The sequence below is a fragment of the Clarias gariepinus genome, chromosome 15 (assembly GCF_024256425.1).
Source record: "Clarias gariepinus isolate MV-2021 ecotype Netherlands chromosome 15, CGAR_prim_01v2, whole genome shotgun sequence".
Lineage (NCBI taxonomy): Eukaryota > Metazoa > Chordata > Actinopteri > Siluriformes > Clariidae > Clarias > Clarias gariepinus.
The window spans coordinates 7,786,307-7,804,484 of record NC_071114.1 but is presented as its reverse complement, the minus strand read 5'-3'; the positions used below and the strand labels follow the sequence as shown (position 1 = coordinate 7,804,484).

The window sequence follows — 18,178 nt, the reverse complement described above, 5'->3', positions numbered from 1 at the left end:
GATCAGCGGTATTTTTCTGATTGCTGTTCACACTAAGCCTTGGTAATGAGTGCTGACCTATGCTCGTTTAACTGCTCGTTTAAAGATGCCTACACACGTCTTATGATAGGGATAATTAAAAGGCAAAGCTAAAGTTATTTAGCTACTGTAAATTAAGACACATTTCATTCATTGACTCCTGGGTGACTGTGAATATGTGGTTTTCCTGATCGTGCTTTGACAAAATTACCTTTGAATAATTACAGACTGCCAAAAAAAAAGTTTGGAACTTGCTGTATTAGACTTGCTAAAACGCTGTACATGTACCTGTATTGCTGTTTTAATTCACTTTTCTTTAATGATTTAAAAAAAAAAAAAGTTTTTTTTGACAAATTGACTGAAGTCACTTTAAATAGGGTTGAAATATCTGAAGTGGTTCGGATCGTATTATGGATCTTACGGTTCGGATCGTACCATGGATCACACAGAGACAAATATACTTTTCAAATCAAATATACTTTTCAAATCAAAAATGGCGACAAATATACTTTTCATTTATTTCATCTATTTATTAATACTTGGAAATTTACAAGAAGTAACTTATGTGCATTTTCTCATCCACGGATCTCTATTCTCCATCCTGTGTTAAGGTTCGCGCAGGTAACCTTACCCTAACCCAGGAGACTTAGGGCACGGAGGCAGGGTACACCCTGGATGAGGTGCCAATTCATCACAGGCCACATCCACATACGCTTATTCACACAATACGGGCAGTCTGGGTGACACTAATTAGTCTAATCGGCATGTTTTTGGACTGTGGAGGAAACCTACTGTACCAAGCACGGGGAAAACAGGCAAACTCCATGCACACAGACCCGGGGCAGGAATACTGGCTAAACAATGGCAGGTAAAGGATTAGGTTAATCTCTTCATGCATGACAGACCTGGAGGAAGAGCTGTCTTTAATGCAGGGCTTATCAGTCTGTGTAAAAATAGCATCAGGACCAGGTAAGGGTATTTGATGGTGGTGTGCATGCATATTTAATGCTACAACGGCATCAGAACGTGTAGTTCTATTGCATCTCCTGAACGACCTGCGTCTTCAGAACAACCCATCTAGACTAGACAGTAAGATTTAGATCGTAAGAATAAAATAATACTCTACTTCTTGTGCTCTCTGGATTTTTTAAATGTTTTTTGCGCAAGACTCATATCTGATAACCCTGCAGCTGATCCATCCTGATATATACAGCAACAACCTTCAAGGGTAGCAAATGTTTACAGCCCTGTGGGTGCCAGAGAGAGAGAGTATGTCCATGCACACTGATGAGTCTCAGAGCCTTGGGAAAAATTCCTTTATCATAATTCAATGCTATGGGGTCCTGGTCACATGTCGCCCATGTCGTGTATGCTGGGAAGGACAAATGCGTGCGGGCAGGAAAGGACAAGAGGATGGAAAAATGAAAAATGGGGGAAGGGGTGATGATAGATAGAAAATTCTGGATAATGAGGAACATGAGTGGTAGAAGAAATGGACAGAGAGGGAAAAAAATGAAGAGGCATGGTTGCATGGGCGGAGATATAGGTGGCAAGGGGGCTTTCAGAATTGATATTACACTTCAGCACAAAGTGAGCTTAATAATTAATTAATCAAAGCCACAGGGTGTGTCATAAGCTTTTATTAAGCACGAGTATGTTCATGTCCGCATGTGTTGACGAAGAGGTCTTTTTCTATGTTATTCATGTGTTAAACATCATGCAGCACCGAGCATGTCCTTCAAATCTCCTCTGTGAGCTCGACAGAATCGGAGCGGTGGTCTCAGGCTGATGATGTCACTCACAGACTGGAAACAGTTTCCCAGGGTTTTTTTTTTTTGGGGGGGGGTTACGTTTCCATGGAGATACCAGGTTCTCATTCATGCAGTGTCTCAGCCAAGCTCACGCACCTTAGCCGGCACAGAGACAGAACACACACACATGTGTATCATGCCATAAACACAATATGCTCCTTGATTTAATTAAGTGTATTGCAGTTAACTGTATTGCATCTCGACAGACCTAACAAGGACGGTCTATTTTTGGACCCTTTGCAAATTGGACCATAGATGGACTGCAGAAAGGGTTTATTTATTTATTTATTTTTTTATGAAAGAAAAAAAAAATCCAGCAGATATTTATGGTCGATCGTTGACCTTCTTTCTGCGGCGCTGCTTGAGGCACAAACAAACAAATGCAGTGTGAAAGAACACGGTTTGTGTTCTGTCTGTTCTGTCAGCCTTCGTGTAGAAAAATCTGTTTGCGAGTTTAAGTGGTTGTGTGTAAATTTTTCTGCATTCTGATCCAGTGTGTTCATCCTCACATCAAACACATCAAAAAATTTCCACCTAGTTTTTGGTCATTTAAATCCAATCTGTTATCACAAACAGGGTGGAAAATCTTCAATGGGAATATGTCACTGGGAGTTAATCCCTGTCTGCATTCTGGATTATGAGATTCTGATTATAGCTTGCAAATGAATGAAGGAAACAAACAAAGGCAGGGCGGAGCACTGATCTTTACTAAATAAGGGGAATTGATCATTGTTCATTAAATAACTTGGATACAGAATTATAGAATTATCTATAATAATAGCCCATAGCTCTGGCATAGGGTCAGCCTGGATTCATCAGATCACATTGCTCCAAAGTCTAATCTTTATGCTTCCTAAAAAAACTGAATTTTGGCCAATCAGTATATTAGATGACATTTGTATCACAGCATTGTAGAATTCATAAATCTGATATGTCAGATGTTGATTCATTTTATATTACAGCTGCTCTGACTTTACTGTGTGTTCTGTTTTTTCCCTCAATAGTATTAAATATATCAATACACTACTGGAGGTGGATCTGCATCAAGGATCGGCTCTGAGCCCCTTCTTGTTTGCTATGGTGATGGACAGGATGACAGATAAGGTTAGACAGGAGTCTCCATGGACATTGATGTTTGCAGATGACATTGTGCTTTGTAGTGAAAGCAGGAATCGGGTGGAGAAAAATCTAGAGAGGTGGAGGTACGCTCTGGAAAGCAGAGGAATAAAGATTAGCCGTAGCAAGACAGAATACAGAGACATGAGAGTAACCTAGGTGGAACGGTAAGGCTACAGGGAGCAGAGGTAAAGAGGGTGCAGGACAAGTACTTGGGGTCAACGGTCTAGAGCAACGGAGAGTGTGAAAAGGAGGTGAAAAGGCTGGTATATGCAGGTTTGGAACTGGTAGAGAAAAGTGTTAGGTGTCAAAAGGGTGTCAGCGAGAGTGAAAGGTACTGTAAGGTAGCAAGACAGTGGTGAGACCAGCGATTCACTATGGTGTAGAGACAGTGGCACTGAAGAAAAGACAGGAGTTGAAGGTAGCAGAGATGAAGATGTTCTCTTTGGGAGTGAGATAGGATCAAGAATGAGTTCATCAGAGGGACAACCCATGTTAGATGATTTGGAGATAAAGTCAGAGAGGCCAGATTGAGGTGGTTTGGACATTTTCAAAGGAGAGATTGTGAGCATATTGGTTGCAGGATGCTGAGGTTGAAACTGCCAGGCAGGAGGTCTAAAGGAAGACCAAAGAGGAGATAAGGTTAGTTGGTGTGAGAGAAGGGGATGCAGAGGATAGAGTTAGAAGGAGGCAGATGATTCGCTGCGAAAGACAAAGAAGAATACACTGATAACTCAAACAACCAAGGCTCTGGTATACTGGTCAGAAGGTTGGAGGTTCAAGCCCCAGAACTGCCCAGTTACCACTGATGAGTCCTTGAGCAAAGCCCTTAACCCTATTTTCTCCAGGGATGCTGTATCCTGGCTGAGCCTGTACTTTGACCCCATCTTCCTAACAGGGATATGTAAAAAAAATAAAAAATCTTTTCACAGTGTTGTAAGGTACAAGTTTACCGAATAACTTAATCTAATTTGTAGGATTATGGTTAGTATGGTGGATCCTTTACAATATTTAACCAAAAAATATTGTATAATCGTTCACACGGTGAAACTCTCTCTATAATTTTTTTTATGTTGTCTCGGGTATCAGCATTTTTTTAGACATGAGAAACTCTTCAGGTCTGTGTGCGTGTTCTCCCTGTGCTTGGTGGGTTTTCTCCGGGTGCTCTGGGTTCCTCCCATTGTCCAAATAAATAGACCTCAGCTTAACTGACATTCCTAAATTGCACAGTGTGTGTTTGCTGTGATGGATGGGCGCCTTGTATATTGCCCAAAGTATCCTGGGATAAGCTAAATGCCCCCCTGCGACCCTGTACAGAATAAGTGATATAGAAGATACATGAATGTAACATGGCAAGATGTATATTTTTATTGTATTAATGTTAAAAGTGAGAGGCTGGTGAGAGAATAACTGTTTAAAGCTATTATACTTTAAGGCAGGGGTAACTTATTGGTTAAGGTGTTAAACTCCTGATCAGATGCCACTGTTGGGCCCTTGACCAAGGTCCATAACCCTCAACTGCTCAGATGTATAATGAGATGAAATATAAGTCACTCTGGAATTAATCACATTTTGTTCGTTAATACACATTTTAATCATTGGTGAAGTGTTGTAATACAAGAGGACTCAGACACTTCAGGGCTTGTAGTTATAGTAAAAGTGATATGATTCATTTTAGACTGGAAGTGAAGAGATTACGCCACATTGTGTTATGGATTATTTTCCTATTAAAGAAATGTTCCCATTTTACTTATTTAGATGTACAAATCCTTGTGATAAACGCATACAGATGTTAGCTGCAGAGGTGACTAAAATTGTGCTCTGGAGATGACTGGCAATGTGCTGTACTTGTTGCCATGGTGACTGTCCAGTAAGGTCAAACTCATCAAGGCTTATTTTAGGACATTTTTTCTCATCGAAGGTGAGAGCTGATCCCTCTGCTGCTGCACTCTGTATACTGCAGATGTTTCCTTACAATGTGATGATCAACTCATTGGAATTATTAGATAAATTCTGCTTTTATAAAAAAAAAAATAAGTACAAAAAATGGAATAAAGTACAAAAAATGGAATAGGAGTATATTAATGTAGCTTTCTAAGTGACAAGTGATATGCTATATTGACAAGCAATATAATAATAATATCTTCTTGTTCTGTTTGGGAAATAATATGTGAAATTATTCGTATAAATTACAAAAACATTATGCAGAAAGAATTGAGTTGATGACTTTTAATAGTAAAAATCACAAAATCATGTTCTCAATGAATATTTTTTTAAAATAACCTCAAAAGGTCACCTCCCACAATCTATTTTAAGGTTTAACCAGATATGAATTTAATATGAGACAGATGGTCAGTGACCTGCACAAGTCAGGTAATGGATATACCGTTAAAGCGTAAGCAGTTCACGGTACCATTAAGGACAATAAAAGCCATAATAAAAAGTTTTAAATGTCTGGCTCAGTTTGCCAGAATGAAGAAATGTGTGTGCTCTCCTCCGTGCAATCCTAAGAAAGCACCAAACACACACTTTACAATGCTGTATAGTTGTCTATCACTGATGCCCTGGTTCTGTTTTGAACTTGATTAAATATCAATTGAATTTTATTCATATAGCGCTTTTAACAATGGTCATTGTCTCAAAGCATAGAATGATGTCATTCTATAAAGTTAAAAACAAAATGTTAGAAAAGGCATAATATGAATATCATAAGTATCATAGTAATATCATAAGTAAAAGCCAGAATCAAAATAACAAGGGGAAAAACCAAAGGGCTGAGTATCTGAGTCCCTTTAAATAGGTGTTGTATAATGAAAGACAGGTGTTGCAGTTTAGTAATCAGGACACTTTAACCGGAGAACAAAGAGTTACAGGAAATCTTAGTTCATGTTTGTGGGCTGCAGAGCATTCTAGGAAATTAAATTTCCTAATGAAGGAAATGGCAAAGGTGTGATGACCATGCTTTCTGGAAGTGAAGGAGGATTGCCGTTACTGTCTTTCCACTGTCAATCAGAGTGACACTAACCAATAGTGCATGTTTGTAAACTCAGCTATGTAGGGAAAAAAGGGGGCAGATGGTGCTTTTTTTTGTCCTGATTTGTGTTTTCTCAGTGCGATCAATGAGTTAGAGGAGAGACAGGTTTTTAACTGAAGATGGTTGTAAGAAGAGGCAGAAAATACAGGCTGTCCTTGTTCCTCAATATAATACATGAGACTATGTCTGGGACAGAGGATTCCTCTGCGACAATAGCCGATCAGATTACGAAGCAACAGGTCCAGGACGCTCTACTGTCTGGAAATGTGAGCAGGGCTTTGTGATGTGGTGGACAAATGAAGAGTTATGTGGTGATGGTGGTGATGGTGGTATCTCATTCTAATGAATGCACATGTTAATGTAATATGTATAAAGACGTTTATAAAATAGTTTCTTTTAGAGGTTGTTGATGATGATAATAATAATAATAATAATAATAATAATACAATCATATTGTATTTATGTGAGCTGTGAGCCAGGATTTTGTTGTGTGTGTATGTGAGTGTATATGTATTAAAAAACATGCAATTAAATTCATTAATCACTATGCTTGTTTTTTGCTTGCAGAGAAATGACGAGGAGGCCGTGTTGGACCGAGGTGGGACTCGCTCCATGCTCAATACCAACTTTGAGAAAGAGGAGCTAGAAGGTAAAAAAAAGATATATATTTTTGTGTGTGTTTGAAACTTTAAATCTGTCATTGAAACATATTAGTGTTGGAGTTGAATAAACATGGCTACAAATCAGTCAATTCGAAATTTTTTTTGATAATATTTCACTCCCTGGACGGCACGGTGGCTTAGTGTTTAGCTCTGTTGCCCTGTACCTCCAGGGTCCGGGTTTGATTCCCGCCTTGGGTCTGTGCACGTAGAGTTTGCATGTTCTTCCCGCACTTGGTGGGTTTCCTCTGGGTACTCCGGTTTCCTCCCACAGTGCAGATTAGGATTATCGACATTCCCAAATGACCCGAAGTGTGTATATGCATGTGTGCCCTGTGATGGATTTGCACCCCCTCCAGGGTATACCCCGCCTTGTCTCCTAGGATAGGCTCCAGGCTCGCAGCCCTGTATACAGGATGAAGCGGTATAGATGGTGTGAGTGCGTGAGACTTCCAATCCGTTTAAAACACTACTAAACATCATCTGTCATGAACATGCTTTTTTTTTTTTCTTTTCTTGACGACTGGGTTGTTCTCTTGTAGGCCACCGCACTCTGTACATCGGCGTGCACGTCCCACTTGGTCGAAGGTCACACAGGCGACATCGTCACCATGGACACCGTCACAGGAAGAGATCAAGAGACAGAGATTCAGGAACGGAAGACGGAAGGGAATCTCCTTCATACAGTAAGTGTGTCAGCGTGTGCATGTTCAGTAAAAGACAAAAGCTTTTTTTTTTTTTTGTGTGTGTCTTCTTAAATTCTTTCTCTCTCTCGTTCTTTTCACAGCAGACACCCCGTCCCAAAGGGTGCAGTTTTTGCTGGGGATGGAAGATGAGGATGAAGAGCACATTCCTCATGCACTCTTCACCGAGCTGGATGAAATTTGTCTGAGAGAGGGAGAGGACGCTGAGTGGAAAGAGACTGCACGGTATAACAAGTTCACACATGCACACTCTATACTTTATTAAGACTTTTGTCTCATTGTATCACGTTGAGTCATTTCTGTCGGGAAAAAAGGCATAAATAAATGTTCTGTGAAAGTTAGACCTGGAGTTATGTATAGCTCGGTATAGCAGTGTGTTAGATTAGCTGTTCGGTCTGGCACCCCTCACACTGCGTTTGTACTGTGAACACATTTTATATATCAGCTGTTATATCGCACCATCTGTTCTTTAGCAAATATTTATTTCCTCGTTATCTTTCTTTTACGTCATTCCTATATTTTTAGCTGGATGATCGTGAATTATTATTTTTTTTTACTTCTTTTCAATCACGGAGCTTGTAGGAAGGCCAGATGTTTAGGAATGCTTTTCTTTTGTTCTGAAATTGATATTAATGACTTTAGGAAATTGGTACAGTGGTAAATTTTAATGAACGATTCCATTAAATAAAAATAAATAAATAAATGTACATGTTACCTAAAGTGAAAGTGTAATGGTTAGCACTGTTGCCTTGCACCTCCAGGGTCCGGGTTCGTTTCCCGGCCAGGCTCGATTGCCGTCTCTGTGTGCATGGACTTTGCATGTTCTCCCCATGCTTGGTGGGTTTCTTCCCACAGTCCAAAGATATGCAGGTTAGGCTAAAGTGTGTAAGTGGGTGTGTGAGTATGTGTGTGTGCCCTGCGATAGATTGGCACCCTGTCCAGGGTGTACCCTGCCTCGTGCCCTAAGCCTCCTGGGATAGGCTCCAGGTCCCCGTGAACCTGAATACAGGATAAAGCGGTATAGAATATGAGTGAGTGAGAAAACCTAAAGTGAATTCATATTGCTTTTTGTTCCATCGCTCGATTTGCTATGGAAAATAAAGTGAGGGAATTGATTTTCTCTGCACAAGTGATCAGAGCAGTGTGTGTGCTAGTTCCTGATTGTCTGGGTGACAACATTGACCCCTTTTCTAAACTAAAGCTCATAATGTTCTATTTGTACTCGATTGCCCGAGATACATTCACTTGTTCCTGACTTGCACATCTTGCATCATTTTATTGTAATGTTTAGTGTAGGCTTGTGTACAGAGTCTACTTGATTATCTAGGAGGCATACTGGACCACCAGTAGGTGCTGAAGCTTAGAAAGCTTAACGACACTGATTGACAGGGCAGAGTCAGTAATGCCATCCTTCACATCTCGGAGACTAAATGGATACATTTACATGCATTTTCTTTCACTCAATACCTCTTACTTAACATCTATTAGAAATTTAATTGCTGTCCAACAACCTATCTCTTTTCTACTTTCTCACACTACGCTTTGTGTTCTGTTGATATAGATGGCTGAAATTTGAGGAGGATGTGGAGGACGGAGGGGAGAGATGGAGTAAACCCTACGTAGCCACGCTGTCTTTGCACAGCCTGTTTGAGCTGCGCAGCTGCATTCTCAATGGCATTGTCATGCTGGACATGAGAGCTAGCTCACTGGAGGAGATCGCAGGTGTAGTAAAATTAAAAATTAAAAAAAAAAATCTAAATCAAAACCCTCAGTGATTGCTTGCATTTGACTATTCTCGATGGATAGACATGGTTCTCGACCAACATGAGACATCGGTCACTATCGGAGAGGAGGTGCGTAGGAAAATCCGCAATGCTCTTCTAAAACAGCACCACCACCAAAACCAGAAGAAACTGGCCAACCGCATCCCCATCGTCCGCTCGTTCGCTGACATCGGAAAGAAGCAATCCGAGCCACATTCCATGGATAAGAATGGTAAATGCACTCGACATACACATGGCCTGATGTTGAAGGGAATTCCACCACGAGGAGTTCAAGCTCTATCTAAACTGTGTTCATTGAGAACAGAAAAGACATGATTTAAGAACTGATTCATCTTATTGATAAACGATCACATCAGGCTAACGAAGGAAGAGTAAACACAGGGTTGTATGAGTTGACTGGACTGCAAATTCTTTAATAATGATCAAAGCTAGTGATTACTTCTATGGTAAGAAGACATCAGAACCTAAAATCTTGGACATGTGACTTAAAAACACTACATTCCTTACGGCAACCTCCAAAATGTAATAAAGACTAAATCTTGATGATTAACTGTTTTGCAAGGAGACATTGTATTTGTCGGTTTTTAGGAGTCCTCAGTTTCACTGAGAAGCAGAAACAATTTTGTGAAAGAGAGAAGTGCAGTTTACATGTTACATGCCATGTACAGTATAAAGTATAAAGAAACACATGTTTCATTAATGTTTTGTGACCTTAAAAAACTAGCAGTGCCCAAAACGGTACTTGAGGGAGCTGTCCAGAATCTGGTGCTGAACACTGCATGTTTGTTGTTGTACAGGACTACTAGAGCTTAAATCTCTACTGCATAAAATGCATAAGTAGCTTAGACTTGTGTATATAATTGGCTTTGTATATGAACTTGCACAATGACAGATGAGTCTATTCTAATCTTATTCATGTGCTACTTCAGAAAATCACTGCTGTGGTAGTATCAAACAAACACATGCTAAAGCCAAATATCATCCCTTAGGGTAGTTTTAGCTGCAGTGTCTGATATCTCTAAATATCTGATTTTGAATCTATAAATAACAGTTTATGTTAAAATCAAATCTTCGTGGTTACTTACATTTACACATGCTAAGGGTTTTTAATTAAAAACACAGTAAACAGTGATTGAATATTTTTGGTCCACAAAGTTCACTTAAAAAAAAAATGAGTGAACATGACAATCTTTAGAGCTCGTTTGAGACTCTGATGTAAAACTAGGCATCTCTTAGCCACATTAGGCTCTCTAACAAGCTCCTTCTTGATTACAGGATTTTTAAACTTAAATATGTGACCAGTTACTTCATAAGGTATAAAGTCACATTCTGGGTGATTTTGAGTTCTGCATATTTTTAGGTTCCTGAATCAATAAGTTCCATTCTGATACCAAGTTTATTAATGTAACATGTGCGTGTTTGTTTATTAGGATGGCCTCAGGAAAACTTAGTCGAATTCCTATTTTTTTAGGGCATTTTAAATAAGGATTTTGGGATGTAAAAAAGGGGGAAGTCTCAGCTTTGGATTTCCCTGCTACTTCTAAAAATAATTTAAACAGTGTGGGTTTACAGTGAAAGAAAAAAACAGCTCTTATGGTGTTTAAAACATTGTTTGATTAAAATTTTTTTAATTCTGTAAAAGGTTAAGAAAGGTGATGTGTGCTAAAATGGCAAATTTAAAACATTTTACCCATGGCACTCTATTAGCTATAGTGCAAAACTCACCTGTGCAACTGGATATCTGACATGATATCATGGGTTACATTTGATCTGCCACTTAGTTTTATGATCATGCGGTGATGAATGAATTAATAATGTTGTTTTCTTTCCTTAGGTCAGACAGTTTCTCCTCAGTCACAGCCAAGCTGCACAGAGGGCCGAGGCGATGGCAGTCGAGAGAACAGTTCAGTGGACTTCAGTAAGGTAAAACTCATCATTCCTTCATTTTAAGTTAAATATTTCTCAGGAATACATTCAATATAGCAAACTATAAAGAATTGAGCAGTGATTCAAGACTTTTGCACAGATCTCTATATACGCTACTCCACATAGGAAATGTCAGACCATTTCTGGTGATTTAAACCCAATACTGTGTGGCAATACAGTTGGAGAAGAGTTTGAAAATAGAAAGTTCTCAGGGACGTAACTGTACCTTTTTGAAAATCTGCAGATAGATCTCCATTTTATGAAGAAAATCCCACCAGGAGCGGAAGCCTCAAACATCCTGGTTGGAGAATTAGAGTTCCTGGAGAAACCGGTGGTGGCGTTTGTGCGTCTTTCTCCAGCTGTGCTCCTCAATGGATTGGCTGAAGTCCCCATCACCACTAGGTGGGCACCAGAAAGACCATGAATAATTTTAAAAGTACAAATCTAAAGTAATGGGAGAATCATACTTGTATGTCAAGTAACATTTTTAAATGAATTTGGTTATTTTCCAGATTTCTTTTTATACTGTTGGGGCCGTTGGGAAAAGGACCTCAGTACCATGAGATCGGACGCTCCATAGCTACGATAATGACCGACGAGGTCAGCATCATTTCAGAACAATTTTTACTTTTATTATCATTTTTTTTTTTGAGTTTGCACTAATTATATGTTTTACTTCCCTTCAAGGTGTTCCATGATGTGGCATATAAGGCAAAGGATCGCAGTGATTTGGTCGCTGGAATTGATGAGTTTTTGGACCAGGTGACCGTGCTACCACCAGGAGAGTGGGATCCCACCATCAGAATAGAGCCACCCAAGAACGTGCCCTCACAGGTGATGCATAAAGCTCCATTGGATATGTTTTGGGGGGAAAATGACCCATTCCCTCCGTGAGACCTGCCTGGCTTCAATTTTTGTAATTAACATAAAAAATGTTTGGAAAACTTTAGTAGAAATTTTATTAAGTACATTGATTTTTAGTACAAGTTTTTTTATTTTATTATCAATTTTATTATCCTGAGGGGCAATGGGAAATGTGTAAAATAAGATTTTGTTTACTGTCACACTGTATCTTTTATTTGCACATGTCTGCCATCAAGAGGATGTTCAAGGAACAGATGTGATTAGCACAAACCCACATTGTCACCATTTATGTCCTGATTTCTTCCTATCTGCACTGGTTTTTACTGGTTCCGCCAGTTTGTCATAAGCACCCTTTTTTTTTTTTTTTTCCATCTGGCTAGACATTGTGATGATTGTAATCATGCGAGTGCATAATTTTAATGGCTTTTTTATTAAGAGCATTAATATAAAGAAGTGAACATCTGCAATGGATCATATTAATTAGCCAAAAAAATTATTCAGGCAAGGTCAAATCAGGAGAAGTACTGTAAAAACACAGAAAACTGGCAGTTTCAAAGGGAAGCCAAGACTTGGCACATATTAAATAAGGATAAAAAATCCAGAAGAGGGTATAAATAGGCAAACTAATGACTGACTAACTTGCAACAGCTGGATGCAATCAGGAAATGAGCAAATGATGGAACAAAGATAGGACCAAAACAGAGACCAACATAAACATGAGCACATGGTGTTTGTTGCCATGGAAACTATGATGCCAAGAGGAAATCCGTGCCTAATACAGCTGAATCTTATGCTGCAGTAAAACAACCAGAAATCAGACATGAGGTTAATAACTTCGGAAATTGTCAAATGCTTTTTTTCCCCCCTTAATGTATCCCTATATACTGTAATTTCTATCCAGAAAGCTTGTTGAAAAGTGATTGAAGTCTGTTTTGTAGGAGAAAAGAAAGGTTCCTCCTCTACCTAATGGAGTGACTGAGCTGGGAGAGTCAGAGGAGCATGGAGGCCATGGAGGACCTGAATTACAGCGAACAGGAATGTGAGTCTGTGTGTGTGTGTGGGGGGGGGGACCTTTGTTTACAGGGGGCAAGGATAGCTTTACATGCAGGCGTATTGTTGAATTCAGTGTGTACGCAACTGGTTCCTACTAAATACTATACCATAAAAAAAAAATCCAAGCAACTTCGCCAAAAATGTGGACCTCAATAAACTTGCTTACTTCTTAATAGCAATTTTCCAAACAACTAAAGAGACCAAAGGTTTGTATGCAAATATAACCATCTCGAGACCACCCATAGGCTGCATTGTTCAGGATGGAAATTGCTTCCAGGACTGAACAAACTTTGGTGTAAAAGACTTAACAACCAATCAAATAACTGGTGAATAGTGGTGGAGACGTCATGGTCCAAATATCTGCGTTCTCAACTGTTGTGCAAGAAAGAAGCTCCTATTTGTAGACAGGCGTAAAAAATCTCAGACTTACAGTAAGTTTGCATATAATTACTAGCATTTTGGAGGAGCATTCTCCTTTCAGGAAGAACAAAAATGTATCTGTTTTAAGCATAATGATCTGCACTATGTATAGAATAAGAGACATAAGGCTTTTCATTCTGAGAACACCGTCTGTGAAACGGTGTGGCGATGTGGCGGTGCATTTGGCTCATAGGTAATGAGGATCATCTAGAACCACTGAACTAGCTCCTCAAGACATAATTCACACACAAACTCCATTATAGATGATACTGATACATAAATTTGGTGTTACTATTAAAGTTACTTTATCCTTCATGTCTGTTGTCATTATAGAATTTTTATTGGTTCATTGTGGAAAGAAGTACTGACGTTGTGTATTTGATTCTCCAGGTGTTTTGGAGGCCTTGTCCGCGATGTAAAACGCAAAATTCGGCACTACGTGTCTGACTACACCGATGCCATCAGCCTGCAGTGTCTGGCCTCCTTCCTGTTCCTCTATTGTGCCTGCATGTCTCCTGTGATCACTTTCGGAGGCCTGCTTGGGGAGGCCACAGAGGGTCGAATAGTAAGAGTGCATTTATATGCTCTATACTTGCACACATCGATGCTGAGCCAAACTGTAATTCATTTCAATTCCTTGTTTGTGTCATTTAGAGTGCTATAGAGTCATTGTTTGGTGCCTCTATGACTGGGATAGCGTACTCTTTGTTTGCTGGGCAGCCGCTCACTATCCTGGGCAGCACTGGTCCTGTCTTGGTGTTTGAGAAGATCTTGTTCAAATTCTGCAAGTGAGTATGGTCATTGATTAAAAGTCGATTTGAGGAATATGACACATTCTTGATACTGCCATACAGTACCCCTTTAAGTATTTATGTATTACGCTGAAGACATTTGGGTTTGAGCTCAAAAGATGAGACCATAAATGAAAACTATAACTTGCTCCTTGACCACCTATTATTATTTGTTTGGGTGAGCAAAAGTATTGGAACAAATTGCCTTAAACCAGATGACACTTAATATTTGGTTGAACATCGCTTGCTTGCAAAACCCACATCAAGCCAGCAACCCACTGGGCAACTCTCCAGGCTTATAGAGGTGTTTATTTCAACAGGTTTCTCCCTTCAGTATTCTCTTTAGGAGGTGAAATGCTTCTCAATTGGATTAAGGTCTGGTGATTGACTTAGGATAAAGCATTTAAACTTTTCCCCCGGTGACGTCCTTTGTTGATTTGGGAGTATGTTTAGGCCCTTACTGCAAGCTAAAGTTTCTTTCAACTAACTCGGATGCATTTCTCTGTGAATTGGCAAAGAGAATAGTTCTGTAGACGTTGTAGGAGCAAGCTCAAGCCCTGACACTACCGTCACTGTGCTTGACCGATGAGCTCATATGTTTTATACTTCTCTTTGGTGAAAGTTAATTTTTTTACTCCATTAGTCTTTCGTGGTTTGAGTCAGATTTTCTGATTCTTTAGGCAGGTGAGTGGTGTGCACCTTGTTGTATGGTCTTAGCTTTACTGCTTTCGATATCTTCTCTTTTTCTTCTTCTTTCTTTCTTTTAAATCGAGCTTTAAAATGTTTGTCATCAATTGCTTTTGCATTAATCAATGTTTGCCTTAATTGCATCTTCTTTGACTGACCTGTTCCATATCTGGGTGTTGCTATAGCAGTGACTTATTTTTATTTCCCAATGATCGTCACCAAATTGCTGTATTGGTTTTTCCTGTGTGTTCTGCTTCTAAATGTCATGATTATTCAGATTAATAATTAATCAATTATTAATAATAATTAATAATTTTTAATTAGTCTGACAGGACACCGACATGGGCAACAAACGCCTGACGGGCATGTTCCGATAATTTTGATCCTTTAAAAAAGAAGAGTTCAAATTAAAGGTGCTATGTTCTGAGTTATTTATACATCTATATGTAAAGTAAATATCAGAAAACAAAAGGTGAAATCATGATCTGCCGTCTTGTTTGATTTTAAACTTAAAAATGTCTTCGGTGTGTTGGGGGGGAAAAAAATGAATTGGTCTAGCTGTCCCAATACTTTTGGATGGAAGTTCAAAGTGTTCTCATATCTGGAGATTTCATATTTCCAAAACTTATTAATGTGTGCCTTTTATTAAGGGATTATGGACTGTCGTACCTTTCCCTGCGTGTGTGTATCGGGCTGTGGACGGCTTTCTTCTGCCTGCTCCTGGTGGCCACAGATGCCAGTTCGCTGGTGTGCTACATCACTCGCTTCACAGAGGAAGCCTTTGCTTCACTCATCTGCATCATTTTCATCTATGAAGCTCTGGAGAAACTAGTGCACCTGGGAGAGACGTATCCCTTCAACATGCACAATGACCTTAACAAGCTCACCCAGTACTCGTGAGTGCACACGCGTAGTCATCCAGCAAGCTCTTTCCTTTATTTTTTCAGTATTGTCATTAATTGTTTATTTCACTACTAAACTGTTTATTTATTTTAGCTGTGTGTGCACGGAGCCAAAAAATCCAAGCAACAGCACACTGCAACACTGGCAGGAGAACAACATCACCAGCTCTGAGATCGACTGGTTAGGTCTGGATGTTAAGGTGAGGACATGGCAAAGAGACACACTCACAAGAAGTTCTCTGCCTCTGTCATACACAGTTGCAGTGGACAAAACTTACACACTAGATTTAGGTGTTTGGTGCTAAACAGGTTAACTAGGACGGTGTTAAGAAGTAAGAGATCAATTCATACCAAATCGTCAAGTGGCTTTTGTGTTAACAATTGTTTGTGTTTATTTATTTTTTGTTCTGTTAGCATAAGTACTCGTTGTTGATGGGAAAATAGTTAGTAGAAAGAGTTAAAAGGTTAAAGCTAAAACTAAGCTAATGAGCTTTAAAGTGCCCCTATTATGCTTTTTCAAATATGATCTTTCATGCAGTATGCCATGTAGCTGTATGTAAACATAAGTATCTGCACAGTTGTGACACCGACAGTGCGTGAAGTTTTTGTCTATTAAAAAAAAAAAAGTCATCACTAAGTAACATATTTGCATAATGTTCGCCCACGTTCTACGATGCGAACAACTTGCCCGCCCACAAACAGTACAATTTCCACGTGGATTAACGTTACATCATGACAAGAAGACTCAGTATCCTGCTCCAGTGGTGCTTGCGAAACAGTTTCTGGTCGATGTGCCACTTCAACTGTTTTCTTAGTCAGTCTCCGGCTCGAATTGATGGGGTAAAATCGAGGCCATCTTTTCTATGTATTGACGGGTCTCTAGAGCTGTCATTCAGTTATGGTAATGGGCGCTTCGTTTTCCGACACGGAAATCATAAAGGACCGCGCCATCTGACCAATCACAGCAGTGAGCGCTCACGAAAAGGAGCGGTTTAGACAGACTGATTCTTCGAACTGCTTCACACGAGTCGTTTAGGAATCATCTAGAAATGGGGTAAAATTAAATCTATTTTTGGAGAAAACTAAAGAGTTTTTTAACCTTGCATACATGTAAACCTGTTTTAAGAGACTCATAAAGCAATATTAGCAACCTTTAAAATGGCATAATAGGGCCACTTTAATGTAATCAGTGATTGAAGTTGTCTTTCTGTACAGTAGAACTCTCTGCCTAACTTATTAATGGAAAGGGAAAAAAATGGTAAGATTGACTATCTTACGCCTTGTTTACGCTAAGTTGGACTTCTTTTTGTTGTCGCTTTTCAGTAATGGGAATGAGATTTTTTTTTTTCGAGAAAGTAGATCAGAGACTTTAATCCACATCTGTAGTTATAAGTAGCTTATTTTAAAGCAGATTATTAAATCCGTCACATAACTGTTCATAACATCACTTTTAATCAACATTTTGATTTCACTTACTGTGCAGGTTAAACTGCAAATCCTTTTTGCTGAAAGGCAAGAAAAAGTCAAATTCTGTCTGGAGGTCGATTTAAAACATGCGCTGTATGCTGTCAAAAGCAGTTTTTAATCTTTCACATAACTGTTCATAACTTCGCTTGTAGTCAACATTTTAATATCATTTATTGTGCAAGGTTAAATTTTCATAGTGTACGTCCCTTTTTTTTCTTTTTTTTTGAGTTAGCCATGATGGAGACGTGTGTGTTTGTGTAAGGGAGAGAGATTTGAAGATATTGCATTGATTGGCTCTATTGAGTGATGTGTATAACCACGCCGAACTCGAGGCAAAAGCGCTGGAAAAGTGAGTTAAAAAAATTGCTAGATGGTGTGAAGAAATCTGGATGGACAGACATACAGACCAGAGACTGGTTTCTGGTCCTCTAATGTACAAAATGTAAAGAAATCAATGAAAGAGCGTTAACATACAGGAGCGTTAACAGACAAGACCTTTGATTTTATTTATATAGATATTCTGAGGTGTACAGTAAGTGTGTAGACTGGTTGGGATGGTTCGGCATGAGTCTGTTTTTTAGGTGTTGACATTGTAATCATAAGTACCATTTCTTAGGTAATGCATTGCCAATTTGTTATTGGTTTAAGGAACATGATTTTAAACAATTCATCGAATAAACAATTAATCACTAGCAGAAAGTTCAGGAGTGTTGGAATGCCCTTATGAAGCCATATCGTGTAAAATGGAGGCAACCATCTGGCAAAAAGGATTTGCTGAAATGTGAATATTCAATCAGTGGACTAAACTAGGCATGTCTAATCTTGTTTCTGTCTACACTTACACTATATATCTGTCAGGTCCTGAAAGTAAGCCATCCGTAAAAGGAGAACACCATGTTTCAACCATATCTTTATCTGCCTCATCTGCAGTATATGAATTTA

At 39.1% G+C, this 18,178-nt stretch overlaps 1 protein-coding gene across 5 annotated transcripts in view; it reads left to right on the top strand.

Annotated features, from left to right (window-relative positions):
• The window catches only part of slc4a10a (solute carrier family 4 member 10a), a 39,221-nt gene that overhangs the window by 12,661 nt on the left and 8,382 nt on the right, over window positions 1–18,178 (top strand). For 4 of the 5 annotated variants that reach the window (XM_053513429.1, XM_053513432.1, XM_053513428.1 and 1 more), the window contains 14 exons: window positions 6,547–6,628; window positions 7,181–7,324; window positions 7,426–7,567; window positions 8,904–9,064; window positions 9,149–9,337; window positions 10,961–11,049; window positions 11,297–11,454; window positions 11,565–11,652; window positions 11,740–11,886; window positions 12,855–12,955; window positions 13,780–13,954; window positions 14,044–14,177; window positions 15,518–15,763; window positions 15,864–15,969. In XM_053513429.1, the coding sequence (XP_053369404.1) occupies window positions 6,547–6,628; window positions 7,181–7,324; window positions 7,426–7,567; window positions 8,904–9,064; window positions 9,149–9,337; window positions 10,961–11,049; window positions 11,297–11,454; window positions 11,565–11,652; window positions 11,740–11,886; window positions 12,855–12,955; window positions 13,780–13,954; window positions 14,044–14,177; window positions 15,518–15,763; window positions 15,864–15,969 (1,962 nt within the window). Of the gene's footprint in view, window positions 1–6,224; window positions 6,246–6,546; window positions 6,629–7,180; window positions 7,325–7,425; window positions 7,568–8,903; window positions 9,065–9,148; window positions 9,338–10,960; window positions 11,050–11,296; window positions 11,455–11,564; window positions 11,653–11,739; window positions 11,887–12,854; window positions 12,956–13,779; window positions 13,955–14,043; window positions 14,178–15,517; window positions 15,764–15,863; window positions 15,970–18,178 lie in introns of those variants that run through there. The other variant, XM_053513431.1, reaches the window with a different exon arrangement.